Here is a 20754-nt window from a genome sequence, read left to right on the forward strand (position 1 = left end):
GAAGAGATTAAGAAATAATTACTTCAAACGGGCTTCAAACAACCCCAAAGGAATACCTAATTTACTTAAAAACACATATTAGGCTCCTACTCTGTACACATGGGTACACTCAGGAAGCTCAGAAAGAGGCAAATACAAAATGAGTCCACTAAAGATGGTTAATGCTATTGTGGAGATACCTACTGAGCAGTAAGAGTGGCCGGAGGAGACACTCCAAGCCCCGGTTTGGGGATTAGATGAAGGCATCCCATATGTGATACCTGAACTGTTTCTTGAAAGACGAGTAAAGTTAACCATTTCTTTACACGTGGAGAAGAGAATGATGAGGCACCAGACGTGTCAGGGGGACACTGTGTCCTCTTTAGTCTCTGAACCGTGAGGCAGGAGCGGTGGGAGACAAAACTGAGTTGTGGATTAAGTTGCTAAGGGGCCTGGGCTTTGTTTTACAGGAAATGAGAGTCACTGAAATGTTTTAATCAGGGGAGCCAGACTGACATTTTGATGTATCAGTCTGGCTATAAACTAAGAAGCTAGAAGGCCCTAGACCTATCAAAGGAGGGGGGGCCTTGGGGGAAGTGGAGCCCTCGTGAATGGGATTAGTGCCCTTATAAAAGGGACCCCAAAGAGCCCCCTCATCGTTTCTGCCACATGAAGACACAGTGAGTGGACACAGTGAGAGACGGCGCTCCGTGAACCTGGAAGTGGAACCTTACCAGCTCCCCTATCTGCCGGTGCCTTGATCATGGGCTTCCCAGACCCCAGAACTGTAAGGAATAAATTCCTGTTATTAAACCATCTGGTCTCTGGTATTCAGTGAGAGCAGCCTGAGTAGAGTAAGACAGCTGCCTGCCCCCCACACTTCCACCAGTGTTATAACCGAGATAAGGGACTTTCCACAGATTTGTTGTTTTGTTGTTTTCATTCCATCTGGTGAGGTTGGCCTGACAAGAAGATCTTGAGCGTGGACTTTGACATGTGTGATCATCTGCTGCCTGACCTTCTGCCCTCTCCCTAGCCTATTCTAGGCATTGGGAGCCTAAAATTTTATCCAAACATCCTGATTCTTGGTTTATCCCCAAGTTGTACATCACAGAATACCATTGAGGTTTTTTGCTCAAGTATTTAGAAAGTCTGGGGACTCAAACATTTGAAGTCATTGACTTTTATCTCCTTCTGCCACCTTGGTGGACTTGTCCCTGTCTTAGGAGGGGTGGCCCTGGGGTGACGGTGCATAGATCCAGCCATGGGATGGTGGTGAACTCAGCGAGAGCCTGCCCACAAATTGGACACCCCCTTCCTCTTGCCATCTACTGATAAAGCCCCTGGGAAGTCAGATGCAGCTCATGCCACCCCTCAACCCTGGATTTCACATTGAACAGTGTGAAAAGCCAGGGTCCGGACCCCCCAACTGTCAGGACTGACAAGTTAGAATCACTCTAGGGGTCAGAACACCTGCTTAACCCTGAACATACAACCTAAGTTCCTGGAAATGAAGTCCTGAGAGGGAGCCTTCAGGAGAGATCGTGTGAAAAGTCGGAAATATCGAGAGATATCAGAAGTGTCTATAAGACTCAGGGAGAAAGATGCTAATGAGTCAGGGACATCCAAGAAAAACACTTAAGTTCTGAAGTTAGAGCGGAGGTTAAGTCATATAAGGGAGGGTGGCTATTTCTCGAATCCTCAGGTTTTCAAACACAGAGGAGGGGCCTGTACTGGTATAAACTCTATCTCCCAGGTATTACATCTTCTCCACAGGAGGAGAAACTCGAAGTTGATCTTGTGGTCCCTGATTCCAGTTCCTGTTCCCCCAAAAAAGAGCACTGCCAACCTATAAAACTTTCAAAACACCCACTTATCATCTCCACCTTAAGTGATGGAAGAACAGAGACAATTATTGTGAAATAACCGTTTAAAACAAATTATTGTTTAAAAGGTACATAGAAGCAGTTCCAAATGTTTTCATCTCAATGTACTCCTGAAAAGTGTTGGAAAATTTCTACATACGAGAAAAATACTGTTTTTTAAAAAGCTATAGGTATTTTTCTTGCCAGAAGGTGGCGATAGAGTCTAGCTATTTACTTAAGAGAAGCCCAAGCAAGTTTAAATAAAAGTTTGGTAGGCGAGAATTCTACCACTGAGTTTGAAGCCTAGGCTTCAAATAAGGAGTGCTTTCTATCTCCCAAAGATAAGCAAAATAAATCAGTCATTAAAAGGCAAAAAACAGGATTGAACAACAACAGCAGTGAAGTACTTCTAGTCAGCCCTTGCTAATCAGAGTGTGGTCTTTGAGTTGCAATAACAGTCACCTGGGAGCTTGTTAGAAAAGCAGAATCTCACTGAACATAATTTAAAAAACAAAAAACACTTGCTGAATCTATAGAGTACCAATGGCAGGATCTAATTCATGATTGCAAGAAGCATCCAACCTGGGAAGGCACCTTTATTGAATGACACCATCCAACAGCACATTTAATAAGCTCAAAGACAAACAACTGATTTAATGAATGAGCTTGACTCTTCACCCTTGAGTTTATGAAAACATGGATGTTAAAAAAAGAAAAGAAAAGAAAAGCAGAATCTCACTGAACATAATTTAAAAAACAAAAAACACTTGCCGAATCTATAGGGTACCAATGGCAGGATCTAATTCATGATTGCAAGAGGCATCCAACCTGGGAAAGCACCTTTATTGAATGACACCATCCAACAGCACATTTAATAAGCTCAAAGACAAACAGCTGATTTAATGAATGAGCTTAACTTGACTCTTCACCCTTGAGTTGTATGAAAACATGGATGTTAAAAAAAAAAAAAAAGAAAAGCAGAATCTCAGGGCCACCTTCCTGGGGTTCATTTGCCCTGTTTTCACTGCCATCCTTAGTCCTCCTTTGACCCTTTAGTCTCAGTGAAGGTTGGGCAGGGGAGGGGGCAAAATTATGGAGGAAACAAGATTCAAGGGAGCCAAGGAGTGAGAAACTTCCACAGTTCACCCTCCGACTCTCCATCACACAGAATCTCCCCTCTTCTGCAATGTTAAGGGCATAGACAGCCACAGCACAGGAAAAGGGGGGCCCTCACAGAGGAATTAGGTCATCTGTGACCACGATCCTTCCCTACTCCATACAACTGGGAATCAAGCTGTGCCTTCCTAAGGAGATCGGTTTGAATGATTGCAATTATACATAGGTATTTGGATATCTTTAAAGTTTCTCAACATTTCATACTGTGCCTAGAAGCAATGCTCTTTATTAGGCTTAGTAAAGAATTCTATTTTATAAAGAAAGTATATAGAAATGTAAAATTACACAATATTCATTTTGATTTGGTTAGTCATACTTCTGAGAATCCTAGATATTCTAGAAGTAATCTCATAAGCCAAAATGCATAAAATGAGAGCAAATCATTAAAGCCTTTTGTCTCTAATAACTGGGCATTTTTAATTTGAATATCTCACAGTCACTTCCAGTACCTCAAACACATCTCAACTTCTTTTCCAAAATAATTCTTCCCTTTCCTGAATTCTTATCAGTAATGAAGCCACTGTCCAGATAATCTGCTGTAAAACCCTGATTGCTTATTATACAATTCTTTGTTCACTTCTATAGCCCACATACTAGAAATCACAGGTTGAAAGGTGCAGCCCCAGGTATTATGGAGCCTGTTTCTTAGCAGAACCCCCATAGAACACTTACATTGCAACTCACAAAATACAGGTTTTGTGTAAATAGCTCCCAAGTGCTATGGGAGCACAGCGGACAGTGTGATTCATTTTGAGAAATGGTTCCAAGCCTTAAAGGATGAACAGGAGTTTGCCACCGAGAGAGAAGGAAAGGGGCACTGCTCTCCCAGCTTTCTCTCTCTGCATAAATAAGTAGTGTCCATCTTCAATTCAGCCATTTCCATGACACCACCTTCTTACCACTACTACTGCTCTGAAATTCCAGAGCAGTCTCGATTTGATCCACTCAATTTAGAACTCACATATAATTAATGTTGCTTGATTTATTTTTCCCATTTGCCCCTTTGGTGTCATTAACAGGATGTCCTTAGAAAATTTACTTAAGCTTTCTTGTTTTCTATTTAGAGCAATAGGAAACAACATCAGATCATCTCTGAAGTCCCTGGCATTACTAATTTACACAGAGATCCCAACAAAAATGGGTTCCATCTTTACTGGCCTGTCTGCTCCTGAAATCTACAAGTTTCTAAAGGCTCTAGGAAAAAGGCTTATGATTTAATGAGTGCATCTGCTAGAATGACCCTCATGATAAAATATACTGGGAATTAGCATGTGATGCTCAAGTGGTCAAAATCAATGGAGTCCACTGCATCAGCTTTGCTCCATTCTGTGGTCCCCAAATACACCTCCAACCCTCACTAGGCTCTAGGGAGACCAGACCTAGGGAGTGACTATGGTTCAGGGCACACTGAACCTCACTCCCAAAAAGCCCCTCTAGTGACAGTCTCAGGATCACCATCATTACAATATCGCCAACATCACTCACCAACTTAAAAAAGCAGGATGCTGAAAATAGATTTTCCGCTCATGGCACATTTCTTTTCCCTGTTCTCTTCAACGTTAAAGATTTTTAACACAGCAAACTATCCAGAATTTTAAAGAAAGAAATGGAGAGAAAATATTTTCTGTAAATCACAAGCTCTCCTAAGAGAAGCTTTATTGTAATTAATCCATTCTGGAAAAATGCCCCTTATGCTTGGTACTAAGAACATCAGTCCTAATTGTACGACTGCCCTCCTTATGTGGAGTTAACTAGACAGTTTAAAATCTGTCATTGTTAAGTGTGAAACTTCAAAGAATCTCACCTCAAAATATAAAATGTGCACTTAGTGGACAGAGAAAATATTTTATCATTTATTCTCACATGAAGATAGAGAAAAATCAAAGCCAAAGAAGAGTATGGATAAGAAGCCTCAGGGTAGGAACAGAAGGTTATGAGGAGACAAAGACCTAGATTCCAGAACAAATTCTGTCCTTTAAAGAGCTCTGTCACTTCAGGTATGTCATTATCCTTGAGTGTTGTTAGGCTGTTACTTTCTCCTCAAATGAGGTCGTGATTAATTATGCTACAAGATTTGGGCTCAGACCAAATGAAACATTTAGAAGGTGATATTTTTGATAGCGTTGGTGGCATCTGTTGTTAATGATCATTGGGAATGATGAGTCATTGTTCTCGCTTTGCTCTGAGGATAGGGATGAAAGCAGTCAGGTCTAACTTACAAGGGGAAGCCATAAAGAGAAGTCCATAAAGAGCTTCCTAACAGTTAAGAGTTAAGAAACTCTGAAACATATTAACTAAGAGATTTTGGGATGACCTTTTTTGAAAATCTGTAAGGAAAATGTCAGCATTTTTGGAGTGCCCCTGGTATAGTCTTGCTTGGAAGCTGAGGGTTAAATCATAAGACCTCTAGGTTTTGCCTAACCTTGCAGTACATAAGGCTATGCCCTACATCAATAACCCTGTCCCTGAGAAACTGGTTGTCTTTCAATGCTTGGGGTTCTAGGTGGTGCCATTTTAATCGGTGTTGGGGACTGTTTGCAAGAAAGCACTGAGGCTTCCAACTTAAACTCATGAAAAATGACTTACCTGGTTGCCTCCACTCTTGGGGTTCACAAACACAAGCAAGGGTTTCATGAGAGGAGAAGAGATAGGTTTTATCACAAAAGGACGACCTTTGTTTTCCTGCTAAAAGAAGAAAGCAACACCGTTGAGACATTCATCCATGACTTGGACAGGTAGCCCAAAAGCGATGGAAGGGAGAAACTATCAACACCCCACCACCGGTAACCCTTGATCCCCCCAAATAAAAAAGCTACATCTTGTTTCACAGGGCTTACTCTTTGAAAGATAGTCCAGATAACGTTTAGAAGAAAGGATCTCAAGCTATAATTTGCCTTGGAGAATAAGCCATGTTTTTTTTTTTTTTTTTTAATTTTATTCTGTATGCTCTGAGCATTCTAGAAATGTGAGGTCTTCATCTTCATCATCTTTGGGATAATACTTCCATGGACGAGTGCAAATGCTCTCTGATCCTGAAGTAGCAGGAGGTTATACATATACACATTTTCCAGAGATAGAAAGGAATTCCAGTGTGTGGTTTGAGTGTAGTGAAGGAGGGAAAGGGGGTTGAAAATTTATCAGGAAAAGAAGCTTGGGCCAGATCAAATCACCCCGAGGTGACCACGGTCAGGAGGATGTAGCTGCTTACTGGGACAGAGTCCTGAAACACTTACTTCAGTCCCTCTTTTACTGGCTTTTCTTTTAAAGCTTGTCCTCTTCTTCTTCCGGTTTGAAGCCTTCAGCGAGTTCTGTAGGGAAAGAAGGAAACAGTGAGCTCAGAGGCAGACATCCCCCGAACTTCCCATGCAGACCCATGTAGGAAATGAGGGCAGCGCATGCTGTTCCCCCGCATGCTTCTCATGCTTTGACACTTCCAAGCCACTGTTCATGGGTAAGCCACAGACAGAAACCAGTCGAGTGCTTCAGAGTGAGCGACCGACTCCCCACCACACGGAGAGGCAGGGAGTTAGAACCCTGGAGGCTCTCATGGACTCACATAACAACACAAGTTATACCTGCCAACCCTCCCAGTAAAAATGGAAGAATCCCAAATTCTCTGAGGGGCTCCAGTCTCCCGCCCAACCAGGTCCGTCTCCCGCCCAACCAAGTTCAAGTTCATCTCCTGCAATGGAGATCACCTATGTGGAAATGTAAAAAAGGAGGCCATTTTTCATGTTTTTCTTTTCTTTTTTTTTTTTTTCTGTTTACTTTTTTTGGTAATGACCTTTCTACTAATAGTCATAAAGTGGCTTGACCCCTGTGGAACATTATGATCCAACTATCCTATCAGCCCTGGTGGCTAGGTTTTAAAATGCAGAGATAAGACTCACTTTAAGTTACTTATATTAGTAGAGGTCTTTCTCTAAAGACCTATTGGTTTAAAAAGCCTTCCCTCCCCCGGTAGCCTTGATTTGTTCTTCTCATAGATGGTCCTCCAACTGTGGAACACAGTGACCCGAAATTTACTTTCCCTGTTTTTCTCTTTCTAGGAATTTTATGGACCACAACTTTGTGATTACTTCAACTAACCATTTACTCTTAATATATGATACAGATGCTTTGAGAAGAACCTCTCTTAGGGGACAGTCACAACTCACTGGTTTAATTAGTGGAGAGTCAATAATTAATTAGATTGCCATCTTCACAAAGGCAAGATGTTACTATCACATCATAGATGTTTAACAAAGTGTTGAAAGCCTGAAACACAGAATGCTTAACTTAAAAGTTTATATAAGCATATACACATGCATTGCTTGAGCAGATAAAGATTTTCAAACAGTTTCAAGAAACTTAGATATCTATTCTTTTAGGTTGCTGCGTGTTTTTTCTTACCTCATTCAAAATAAATCTTAGTCTCGAGTACATATATTAACACATTCAAATTAGCAAGATTGAAACTTTTTAACTTTTGATTTTACTTTCATTTGGACCATAAAAACGTATGTTGCTCTGTAGCCGGTGCTCATCAAGGATGAAGGAAACTTTCTTGAACCACCATTTGTCCGAAAGCCTTCTTCCCCCATCAGATTACAGGAGTTTTCAGGTTCTGAGTCTCACCAGAAGAGAGAAATCCAGAAGCTCAGAAGCTCATGGCTGCTCTAGACCCCAGGTTATTTCTTACCACTCACTGTGGACTATACTTCTCCTACAAAAAGATTTCCAAGTTTCTGAATTCCTCTTTAAATTGGTTTATTACCATGTTCCACTTCGGGGGAAAACTTTTGCATTATTAAAGTATTTCCTACGTGTGAACTACTTTGTTTAAAAGGGAAGAAAAACTACCTGGAAACTGCAAACACTTAATCAGCCAAATGTCCCAAGAATAATGTTAGAAACTCTTAGGATGGCAATTAATGATACTGAGTGGTTCTCAACCCATCACTACACGTTGGCCTCACCCAGAGCTCTTTTAAAAATGCGAATAGGTGGACCCCCGAAAATTCTTCGTTTGGAGTGAGGCCCAGGCAATGGTACTTTTTAAAAGCTCCCCAGGCAATTCTAGTGTGCAGCCAGAGTTGAGAGCCTCTGAACTCAAAGGGAAATGTGAGGGAACGTACATACTGCACGAAAGCATCATTTCAATGGGATAAGGAGCATGAGCTATGGAGTCGGACACACTGGGTGGTAATTCTGGGTCTTCCCGTTACGAGATCTGTGACCTTGGCCAAGTCAGTCAAGCTTTTGAAATAACAGTTTCTTAATTTTAAGATGAAGGTGATAATACCTACCTCACAGGATAGTTGTGAAGTTAAAAGGAGGAAAGGTATGTGAAGCAGTTAGCTTGGTCTCGGCCCATGATAAGCGCTTCCATAAACGTTAGTTGCTTCGTTCACAGCTGTATATCCCCAGCACCGAGCACCAATGCCTGGCCCATAGTATGCACTCAAATCATTGTTGAAATGAATCAATATTATAATTCACAACACTTACTAAGTCCTTCCTGATTCTGGAAAGGATCTTTTGGAAGTGAATGCTTGTCTCCTAACTTTTTTGTTGTTTTAGTTCATTTATTGCCAAGAGCCATGCAGGGAGCCAAGTGCTTTCAGGAACACACGATAGGCCTCGGTTCCTGGCAGGACTCGATAACTAAGCTCTAAGAGATAGTCTAATGGATCGGGCTAAGATCGTTCCCTAAACTTGCCTGATCACAGAAATCCCAGTTCTTTCAGGCGATTCTGCTGATCAAGCATGTTTGGGAAACAGAGTTAGAAAAGCACATCCAAAGAAGGCTTGATGTCTGAAAACAGAGCAGGCAAGAAACTCAACTCTAATAGGGAACAGACATACAAAATGGCCTTTTCACACAGATGTAGCAAATACAAAGGCTTCTGAGCCTCATGGAGCTCAATGCCCTTGAGGTCTTCCTCATCTTACAGAACAAGAAGAGGGCTCAGATGAAGCACGGTGGTTGACTTACAGTCCCTGGATGCTTCTATGTGAGCTCGGAGTAAGCTTACAGCCCTATAGTCAAATAGCAAAAGATAAGCAGTATGGGATTTCACAGCACACCTCAAAATTATCGAGGCTTCCTTCTGTTCATGTGTAAATATGTATTATCGGTCTCAACACAGAACTCCTTTTAGAAGGTATCATTATCCAATGAGGAACAGATGGATGTGGAAGCAGATTTGGGTTGTGTTTCAGCCATGACAAGACGAGTCAGCCAGTCTTGCTAATCTAAGATATTGCTCAGCCTAGCTGGGTCAGTCTTGTTGTGAGAATTAAAAGAGCATGCTTTTCAAGAACATGAAAATTATTCCAAGAAGTTATTTTGTAGACTTGCTGTGGTATTATTCAAGAAACCGTTAATAATACTTGTGCTGTGTTCTACAACAGAGCATCCCTGTTATCAAGGGCAGCTAACTCAGTCATACAAAGGGTTTGCTTAGCAAGTTGAACACCATCCCAACAGTGAAATGTTGTACCCTCGTGTGGATCTTTGCATTTTTCAGACTCTAACAACATTTGCCCCCTGTACATTTTGTGCCCACTGTTATGTTCAAGTCCTAAGAATAGATAAAGGCCTTCTGTTTTTTTGGACCAGGTATTGGGCAGTACTACTTTACTACAGAAATAATCCTACCAAGAAAGTCTCTATCATAGTCAGGACCCCTTCCTGGGCTGTTTAAAAAAAATGCCTATGGGTAAGTCACTCAACTGGGAATAAAACTTAACTACTTCTTAATACTCTTTAGGGCTTTTCCCAGGTTATGGGATCACAAAGGACTGGTATAACAACAGCTCTAAAGAGAAGATATCTCACACTCCATCATCCCAAATGAAGCCTTCCCCCATTGCATACCGGAAAAAACTCTGATGGGTAGTAGGAGAGGCATGGACTTCGTCTACTAGTGAGTGTTCTCATGCTGCCCTGCTCTAGCTGCACCACTGGGACAAAAGTTCTGAGGATAGGCAAGCAGAGAAATAAAGAAAACTACTTCCAAAAGATAAGGACAGGGTCTCTGCCATTTCTCAGGCATATTTGGTTAAATCATAGCAAGTACTGCCTAACCTTTAGAATTGACCAAAGGAAATGGCTGGAGCAATTTTGAGAGATATGGTTGATCCTAGCTATTATATATCCTGGGTCTCCAGCATTTTCACATTATCCAATCATAAGGAATAAGGACTAACATGGAGAGAGCCCACACGGGCTAGGAAGGAGTTGATTGCAGCATTTTTTATAAGTAGACTATTAGAACCAATATAAACCTCCACCAGTAGGGAATTGGCTAAATAAACTGTAACAAACTTATAGTATGGAATACACACACACACACACACACACACACACACACACACACACACACACACATATATGTTTAAAAAGGAGTTAAATCTAGATGTAGTAATACAGGCTTCTCCCCAATATTTTTTAAGCTAGGAAAGCCAAGTTTTAAAGTATTACGTGCAGAGTGATGTCATTTATTAAAAAGACACACCTCTAGTCTCCTATGACTTGACCCCACAAAAATTCATGTATCATGGGTCATTCTCCATCAGCTCTAAGCACTTGCACTACTATTTCAACATCTTTAACTTGTTTATACAGTCAGAATATTATCCTCTAACATTTTCAGTCCAGAGGAGAAACACTGACATCTGTAACATTAAATATAACTTTGTCTTTAAATATATGAACAGATTTGTGCTTGATTCTTAAAATTTGGTTCTCTTTTAATTCTGGACTGTCATCTAAATTTCATCATCTCTTATTTTCTAGGTCTCTCCAAATAATTTGGTGATGAAACCCAGCAAATCATCCAGACCAGCCCTGGTTCCCCTTACCATCCAAGCTTCACACAGCGGGTGCCAGAGCAATGATCTACTCAGAACCAGCGAACTTTTAACAAATACGGAAAATATACGACTTAATTCCACCTCTTTACAACCTGCTTTTCCTGAACATTATACACTCAAGTAGGTTTCTTTCTCTTTAGAGTCATTTTTTAGACACAAGCATCACAAATAAAGCTGACTTTATTTGGTGATCCACCTTAACAGTTGTTCTCAGAATGTTCAATAAACTTGTGTTGTCCTTCTTCAACCATCTTCCCAGTGAGTCCCCTCACATCCTTCAAGACCAAGCACAAACAGCATTTTCTGTTTAACCTACAACGATCTCCACCACCAAAATTGCTCAGTTCTTCATATTTCTACCTCATTCCTACATCTCGGATCACACTCACCACTCAATGCCTTAGAAATGTTAGCCTCTCACAGACCATGGCTGGTCCAACCAACCTGTGGGGCATCCTCCTATCACCACCCTGTGTATATCTGTCCTAAAAGATGCATGCTGACAACCAAGGCAAACCTTCCAGATACCTGAAGACCACTCTTTTTTTATTAAGGATTTATATGTGGCTGAATTCCTTTTCCAGAATCCATGAACTTCCTGCCCAGGGATTTAGTCTGTTGTATCAATTTTCTCCCATAAGGAGGATATTCTTTGTGGACATCAAATGAACATCTGTTTCATCTGTGGGCCTACCTGCTGCATCGAATGGCATCTGTGAATGGAGTTAAATGTCTACGTCATGCAGTTAAGAATATCTTCTTGTTTTTAAGCGGTGTCCTCACATACAGAAAAAAATATACATAAATTCTACAAGTAGGAAAAACATTTTGTCTGCTGTTCTCCATCTAATTTCCAATTTCTTTTTTTAGCCTTTCTCCATGTCTCCAGTGAATTCTTGAATCTCACTGCTTCCACGCCATCACTAACAGCTTGCCACCCACACTCTACAAACTATAGTTTTGATGGTCATCAATGCTCTAGAGCCAAACACAAAGACTCTTCTCAATCCTTGTTATTTTTTAATGCCTAGAGAATTTAACACTGATGATTTCCCTATATTTCTTTCCATTTTTCATAATGAAACTCTGTGCTATGAGAGGCCGCTCCCTGTTCTGCAGGATTCTCTACCTCCTTTCACTTTCTGGTTGTGGATGCTCACGGTGTCTTCTTCGGTTCTTCAATTCAGTAAATGAATAGCTCTTAACTCTCTGCCATGGGATAAAGATCATGCTAGTGAACACACAATCCCACTACAGTGTAAAATACAACAGTTACAGTGGCACAGGTTGAGATGCCACTTGAGAGCACACCTGACACCAGGCTGTGGCCCCTACTCTGCCTCTTTCCCCATGAGAATCCTTCTCTCCCCTTATTCTCTCAGTGTAATACAGATGGCTCAGGGAACAATAACTTCTGTTATTGGTGTTCATCTGTTGATGTAGAACTTCATTTGATACCCTGTACTCAACAAGGAAAATAACAAGAGCTAACCTTTGAGTTTTACAATGGGCTAGGTGCTGTTTTATGTGCTTTATTTTTATTTTTTCAGTTCATTAGTCCTCATGAAAACCCTATAACTAGGTACTAGTATTTACACTTTGCAGATGAGAAGCTGAAGAGTTTAAATTCTTTGAGATTATACAAGTCATTAAACAGCAGAGCCAGTTTAAGGATCTAGGCAGGCTGGCTCATAAGCTAGAGCTCCTAACCACTGTATTGTCCCCCACGCTCATCATATACTGGCTTTCAAATGGAATTTAATTAATGTATTAGATTATTTCTTTTGGGGGCCCATAGGAGGAGGGACTACAAAATTTTTAAAGGTATGTGACTCAACAAGGCTTGCTATAGTAAGACAGTGAGGCAGCAGGACATATCATTAAGAACTTGGTTTCCAGAATCAGAATTCCTAGGTTCAAATGTCACCTCAAACTATTTAATAACTATATGGCCCCAGGTAATTTATTTGACTTTAATTCTCACTTTCCTCACCTACAACATAGGAATAGGATACCTGCCTCAGAGGGTACTTGATGGTAAAATGAGATACTGAATGTAAAGTACTTAAAATATTTCCCAATAGATATAAAAGCATTCCATATGTGTTAGTTTTTCTTATTCTTATTAGTACACTTTTCTGAATCAGAGAAGGACAATAAAAAGGTGTGTGTGTGTGATGAAATCAATATGGACTTTAGCATCTAGACTGTGAACTGTAATACCATTCACCATTAAAAGTAACCAAGATTCCTCAGAGAAATGGCTGCTTCCAGGTATAGGCAGGAAATACATAAGATGATCCTGGAACATGGGATGATTCCTGAAACCAAGGAAGTCATCAAAACCCTCATGGCTCATGAAAAATGGAGACAAGAGCCATCTGAAAGGGGGTCTTACTGGTCAAAGATAAAACAATATGAATATAAAAAATGATGCCAATGGATTGAAATATATATTTTATATATCACATAAGGTAAGTTGACACTTCATAATGATATGCTCTGAAAACCACCACCACCACCCTTAGCCAACTAATAACGTTGCTAAGGTACCAACTTATTATTCTGAAAATTTACAAATAAAGGTAAATATTCAAGCATCTGTCATGTGTTAGCTTTATTTTTTAGTTCCCTTATTACCAGCAGGAAAATAAAGAAGAGTAAAAATCGGGAAAACCACCTCTTGGTAACCCCTAATAGAATAGATTTAGGTAATAATCTTCAATGGATAAAATGGTGAAAGGCTGGTGGACAACTTTATGATAGATGGATTAGAAGCATAGCTCCCGAACTCACTGATCAGTCTTAGAACTAAGAGTGAACAATCTGCTACCCCATTCCTTTGAAAGCAACATCACAGAAATACACTACCACCCATGTAGTGTAAACTAGTCTCACAGCTTCATGAATATAATTTTGGACACAGCACCCTTGCTCATGCCATTCTCCTGCCTGCTATTTCCTCTCTTCTCCATCGATCTACATCCCACCCATCTCTAAAGAGGTAGAGTAAAATTCACCTCCTTCATGAGGTTCTCCTTGATCTTTCCTTAAGAAAACTACACAGTTCTTCAGGACAAGGATCATGCATTACATCACAATACCTAGGAGCTTTCTTATTACCATCAAGGTTTTCAGTGAAAACATGTTGATTTAACTGAGTATTTAATATAACACTCTTAGAGAGATTATTGAATTTTAGGGGTTGGGGAACCAAAGAAGTAAAAAGGTTAGAGATTTTAAATTAACGGTAAGTTGGAATTGGTACTTGAATTTCAAATGCAGTACTACACTTGCTATCACCTTGGGCCACTCATTTAACAGCTCTAAAATGTAAGATGAAAAAGCTAGGCTCTCCATTTTTTAATGAATAGATATTGCATTTGCCTCTGGAAGAGATTTCCCAAGGGCTTTTGTGGACTGTTAACTAGGAAAGCTTATTACTAAATGTTACTCATCAACAGAAGCTGAACTTTATGTAAAAACACACAAAGCAAAACAGTGTCCTTGATCCACCAGTTTTTTAAATACAACTGAGTCAGTGAGAATAAACCGCATGATGATTTTGAAGACCGTATAAAGTAGGACTGCCATATCTTTTAAAGGTATTACATTCAATAGGCCATCATACGGTAGCTGCATCTCTAGGAGAGGTATCATCTTTCCCACCATCGCATTACAAGTCTGCCATCCCGTAACTTGGAGCTCAAGGTCTAAGATGTATGGTACAAAGGTAGAAATTTGGCTATCAAAGATTATGACCTTGTTGAGAAACCGCTATGGTTTCCCAGCATATCGCAGAGATGCTCTAGGACAGAATGTACAACAAGAATTGAATACAGAATGAGATTAGGTATTAAGAGGATAAATTCTACTTTGCCTTAAGAAAAGAGTGTTGCTCTCTGGGCAGGCCTTGTGTATTTAGGAAGGTCATGACCCACAGTCTGCCGTTCAGGTTGGAAGTGGTGGTAAGCTCAACCAAACAATGAAGCCTGCACAGTTTGCCCTCACCTTCACTCCCTGGGGATGCCCAGGCTGGAAGAGAAGAGAGGTGTGTAAGAATTAGCTGCACCCACTACTAGTCTTTAACGAACTTAGGAGAACACCCAAAGTGAGTACCATTAGCACATAAAGGGGAAGGAACCATTCCTGCTGTGGAACTTGGATTTCTTCAGGAAAGGGAGGCTGGTTCCATGAGAGAGCCCAGCTGCGGTAAAGTGATGGGCTAATGGGATGAACTGGGGAAGCTCAGCATGGGGCTGTGGGGATGAGAGAGCAGAGATTTTCGGAACCCAAAAAAAGAGTCAGGGCAAGAAAAGCAAGAAGCAGCAGTTCCTTTTTCTCTGTACTGGTCCAGCAGCACCAGGGGCCCAGAAGTTACCTGAGGTTTCTTCACCTTAATGATCCAGGTGGGCGGGACAATTACAGCAGCATGAGCCCCCAGGGAGCAGGGTTCCTCAATGTGATGCAGCATGAAGCAGGTCACCTTATTGTGAAACTGAGGAGAAAAATAGGCCAATAAACAATCCTGGGCCAAGGGCACCGCTAAAGCAAGAAGGAATTAAGAACATGCGCACACAGGCACTCACCCAGCCTTGCAGACACGGAAGACACATGCTCCTTATCACCACCCAAACAGCCCCAGAACTGAGAGACCAGATTTGGAACTCATTCCACTTTATAAACCGATAAAGAAATCAATCTTGTAGGTCAAGGCCAGCTAAAACTTTATAAGCTTTTAATGGGATATTTATATAACGAGGTCTCGAAGGGTTCTCTTAATCCTAACCCTGGCTATAATTTTGTTGCACTTGACTTGCACTTGTCACAGACTTGATGTGGGATAATGCCGGGGAGGCAATGGAGGCAAGCGGAAAGGCAGGCTCTCTCACCTGTCCTTCTTTTTTCTAATCATAGGTGTAAATCCATCCCAGGTAGTCCCTCTAGTTTAGGAGACCCAGGAAAGCAGCAGCAGGTCTGTTCTAGCGAGTTCTTAATCCAAGAGGTAACGAAGAAATTGCCTCTGCTGGATTTGTCTGGGGCTGCTAAAAAATACGATGACCCTAACTACACTTGGTAAGTCTAAAAGGCTTCCTGTTTTTGAAAGGAAGAAAGTAAATGTAGACTGATGATCATAACAATACCCCAGAATTAGTGGTTTAGCTCTGTACCAATGGACTGAGTGACCATCATCTTTTGTGTGTAAAGTGATAATGATGTGTGGTAACAATTTTTTCCTAGTAAACAAAATCCACATTATACAATAATTGTGGGCCTTAAAGTTTTAATCAGTGATTTTTAAAAACTTTAACATCCGTTTCTACTGTATTATACTTAGTGGAACCATACATTGTCATCTTAATGGGAACAATTTTAAGAATGAAAGGGAGCACTGCTAATAATTATGTTGGAACAACAAACATAAATTAGGTCTGTCTCAGGAAACCTGGCAAATATGGCCACCCCAATTATGTCACAGAGGGAATTTGTCTTCATTTCTGCCTATCCTCACATGATCCCATAGCAAATTACTAATTAGGTATGAATGCAAAATAAGTCAGTAATTTCCCTTATGGCCAGTTATTTGTGATCTGCAAACAGTGACATACTAGAAAATATTATTTAAATTACCTTCTTCAAAAATTGATTTTCTTTTAGCAATTCAAATAAATCCCTAAATGGATGTTGATTGCATTTCTAAAATGGTGAAGATCCCCGAGATGACCCATTTCAATTGTCAACTTATAGCCGAGTAATCGCCAATCTAAACAGACTAAGAGTTATGTCCAAAAGTGCCTAACTTTTACAAGGTGGAGTCAGAGCCTAAAGCCCAAAAAACCAGCTCTTGAACACATTTTTTTTTCCCCTGCTGCAGAAAGTGCCTATAGATAGCACTTGTTTGACATCAGATATCCTAGAAGGGATTACCTGGAGGGTTAAAATATATCACCAATGTAATTTGTCTTAAAATGTTTTGTATCTTTACTTCTTGCAAAATCACCTACAATGTGGTTCAACTGAACTATGAATTAATGACAAGAGAACATGTGCACCACGTAAAGTGGGAGTGAGTTCCCAAATTAACAGACCCTGGATAACCTATCTCATCACAGCCTGGTAGCACAGGGGTGGAGCAGACGAAGTCCATAGGAGCTCAAACCACCAGTGATGCTCTCCCACAGGTGTGGCCTCAACAGATCAGGGAAACTAGCAGCACAGATACTGTCAGGGACACCTGGAACCTGAATTAGCTTCTTTCTCTCCAGGTGGACACACTGCCTTGCTGGTATAGTTTCATTCAAGGACTAGGATGACCTCACATTTGTGAGCATGTTCTTGAACAGAAGCACAAAGATTATTTATGTAAAAACTAACTGACAGGAGATGGAAATGCCTAGAAAATGTGGCAGGAGAGGGATACAGCGAGCACTGAGCTTTCCAGACCAATGCATCCCTATCTAGCAACAGTAGGTTCTCCTGAGACTTGGGTGCCTAGGGAAATTATGCTAGAGAGATTAGGTCAAACTTTATAAAATTCCCCAAATTCAAAAGTTTTTGACCCACAAAAATGTTAATTTTATGTGTTTCAACTAAATGTATCTGCTCCTGCCCTATGGGCTGTTTTGGCTAGTTAAATCTGATGTGTGTAGAGGGCTGAAGTCTTCCTGTAAACCCTTAACTTACCTGGAACACCACAGCCCTTTTTTTTTTTCAGGCTGTCTGCGCAATGAGTGAACTCTATGTCCCAGTTATACAGTCATTCAACAAAGTAGGTGAACTGAGAGATTAGAGCAAGGCTCCACAAACTTTTTCTATAAAAGGCCCACATAGTAAATAGTTTAGCTTTAAGGGGGCCATACTTTCCCTGTTGCAACTACTCAACTCTGCTGTTGTAATATGAAAGAAGCCACGGACAATAAATAAATGGATGGGCATGGCTGTGTTCCAATAAAATGGTATTTATAAGAACAGGCAGCAGTCAGATTTGGTCTATGGGCCATAGTCTGTCAACCCATGAGTTAGCACTGTCTGGTTAAAAACAAACAAACAAACAAAAAAACAAAAAAAGAGGTGCATAAGCAAACAAGAAAATGAGCCATCTGGTTGGAAGAGAGGTGTTAAAAAATGGACAAAGGATAGATAAAAGAGGAAAACAGGGAAACTACCTTTGGATCCTAATGAATATATATGCTCAAATGTAAAGAAGAGTTACATTTCAATGAATATACATACAGCTGTAATAATATCCAAGCCTAAAGAAGGGTACGAGACCACTCCTTACCCCAACAGCACACCGTAAGAAAGTCACCCATATCAAAAACAGAAGAACCAACATGGCTGGATTCTGGTGTTAGAGGGATTATCTAATGTTGCAACTTTCAACCATAGAGGAGTTATCAACAATCCAGTGTAGGGGAGGAAATACAATCTATGGGGTGAGAAGTCCTTGATTCTAGGCCCAGGTTAGAACCAGGGGAGGATTTCCCAGTCTCTGATCCTAGGCTTCAGTGTATATAAATGAAGGGGTTAATTGATCTCTATAGTTTCTGCCTGGTCATATAGGCTATAGTTCTATAGTTTTAATCTTTCTTCCTCAAGGATCCTACATGAGAGAAATAATACATAAATTAGAATAACCTTCCACTTATAGATAGCAACTTGGATAATGACAAAAGTCTACCGTGATAAAACATAAGCCCATTTTGTTTCACTTTGTCCCCAAACTTACCGCCTGCTTGCACCAGGAACAGCTGATAGCCACAATCTCTTTACTGTGGAAGGAGAATTTTTGCTGGAAGCCCTGGGATTTTAGGACAAGAGATAGAGAATTTAAAACGGCTTCAATCACAGCACGCATTTGCCCTCCTGAAGTCCAATGAAGCGAGCAAGGCCAAAAGCGGCCCTACCACTCAAGGTAACTCAAGTCCTGCAAATGCCACATTCAGCACTTCTGTCCTCCACCCTCTGCCATCCAAGAACTTCCCACTCCTGAATCATCTGGAGCGTGAGAGGAGGCACCAGTATTTTCTGTGCCACTAACTACTCAAAGTCAGCCACAAAAAGAGTTGTTTCTTTTCCCCAAATGAATGTGGTTCAGATAGGATTTTATTATAAGCAAAGGAAAAGCCGCTATTGGGTCACGTGGTTCTTTGGAAGGCTGGGCATCCATCTCAGAGGGGCTGCACAATGTTAACATCTGAGAACCCAGAAAAAGAGAAATTAAGTATTAGAGTTAGGACCTAGAAGTCAAGGTCTGGGAAGAGTCCAAGGGTGTTGTAGGAAATTCAAACACTTTCACCATCTCCTTGGGACTCAAAACAAGCAGCTTTCCCAATTTTCATCCTTCACTAGCAAGCAGCAATGAGATTAATGGAAGAGCAAACACAATCCTCTTAAATGAACAAACAGAATTACTTTTCCATCAAGAACGGAAGAGATGCTTTTTGGCGGCTGTTGTCCTTAAATAATTACCAGAGAGAAGTGGGCAGTAATACTCAAAGAATTTTGTTTAGCCTTCCCAAAGCTCATCCATTTCTATCTGCCTGTGACATCTAAACCCAAATAAACTAATGCAAGACAATGACAAAAAAAATTGAAATAGGGATTTTGTAAAGTGATCAAAAGAAAACAAAGATGCGATGGGCAGGGAAGCTTTTAAGGTGCTGGCTGGAAAAGTCTTGTTTTAATGTGTACAGATCATTTTAAGAAAAAAAATCAATTTACACATTACTATAAGAATTCCCAATGGCACTTTTTTGCAGTCCCCAGGATTCCTACCAATCTGTAGCACTGTACAATGGAGCACTTCCTCCATTTTGAGCCTCTCCCTTCTCTTGGGTTCCTAAAACACATGTTCTCCATCTGCTTCTCTTGTCTCCTGCATGTGACAGAAGACCAGGACCACTTTCAGCCCTCTGGGCTCTGTGGTTCCTCCTTGAATCCTCTTCTTTTGTCCCCAACTCAAACCTCACTTCCAGAAACATGACTTAACATCAGATTCCTCTGGATTTTGAAACATTGCTCCATCAATACCCCTTTCTCAGCAACTGAAGTCCTAACAATCATTCCAAGTGCAGAGGAGTTAACCAGCAGGCTGGAGACCGCTCTCCTTACAAGGTCTGCTTACAAGGTTGGCCCTTGGCTGCCATCTAGAAACTTGGATTTCAAGAGGGTTCCCCTATTCCCCCAAACACTTAAGAGAGGCTCACTGCACCTAAAATGTTGGTACAAACAATGTGGTTTATGCTGAACCCCTGCTTTCCTTTTGAGAGTCTGGGATTTGGGTATGTGCCATGCAGAACATGCTTACGTAACCAGTCCCCAGTAAAAACTCTGGGCACTGAGCCTCTAACGAGACCAGTAGACAATATTTCACACGTGCTGTCACAACTCCTATCAGAGGAATTAAGCACATCCTGTGTGGCTCTGTTAGGAGAGGACTTTCAGAAGGTTGCACCTGGTTTCCTCCAGACTTTGCCCCATGTGCCTGTCCCTTTGCTGATTTTGCTTTGCAGCCTTTCATTGTAATAAACCACAGCTGTAATACTTCCTTGGTCCTAGGAGTAATCCTAGCGAATCTTCAGAACAGGTGGTCTTGGGGACCCTAACACGCTCACCTCTCCCCCAAACAATGCTTCCTTCTGTCACCGATACTGTCGTTTTCCACAGAAAGGACACACTGTTTGCAAAACACACATGGACTGAATTATTAGGATAGGGGTGGTGGTCGCTGCTGTGTGGCAACAACCCACAATCCCCCAGCACCGGGAGTGAGAACCGCCTGACAGAAAGGGCTCACAGAGAGGACACAAAGTCAGGGGGCCAAAGGGTTAGGTAGCCCGGCCCTTTCAATTCAATATGGGTCTATGTGGTA

The 20754-nt window shown here is 41.0% G+C and overlaps 1 protein-coding gene across 9 annotated transcripts in view; it reads right to left on the bottom strand.

Moving 5' to 3' along the window:
- Positions 1–20754, bottom strand: part of DGKI (diacylglycerol kinase iota) — a 453056-nt gene that overhangs the window by 220826 nt on the left and 211476 nt on the right. For 8 of the 9 annotated variants that reach the window (XM_035723279.1, XM_027573716.2, XM_035723281.1 and 5 more), the window contains 4 exons: positions 18610–18681; positions 15262–15378; positions 6254–6328; positions 5607–5705 (listed from right to left, as the gene is read on the bottom strand). In XM_035723279.1, the coding sequence (XP_035579172.1) occupies positions 5607–5705; positions 6254–6328; positions 15262–15378; positions 18610–18681 (363 nt within the window). The remainder of the gene's footprint in view (positions 1–5606; positions 5706–6253; positions 6329–15261; positions 15379–18609; positions 18682–20754) is intronic. The other variant, XM_027573724.2, reaches the window with a different exon arrangement.

This window comes from Zalophus californianus, chromosome 12, assembly GCF_009762305.2.
Source record: "Zalophus californianus isolate mZalCal1 chromosome 12, mZalCal1.pri.v2, whole genome shotgun sequence".
Lineage (NCBI taxonomy): Eukaryota > Metazoa > Chordata > Mammalia > Carnivora > Otariidae > Zalophus > Zalophus californianus.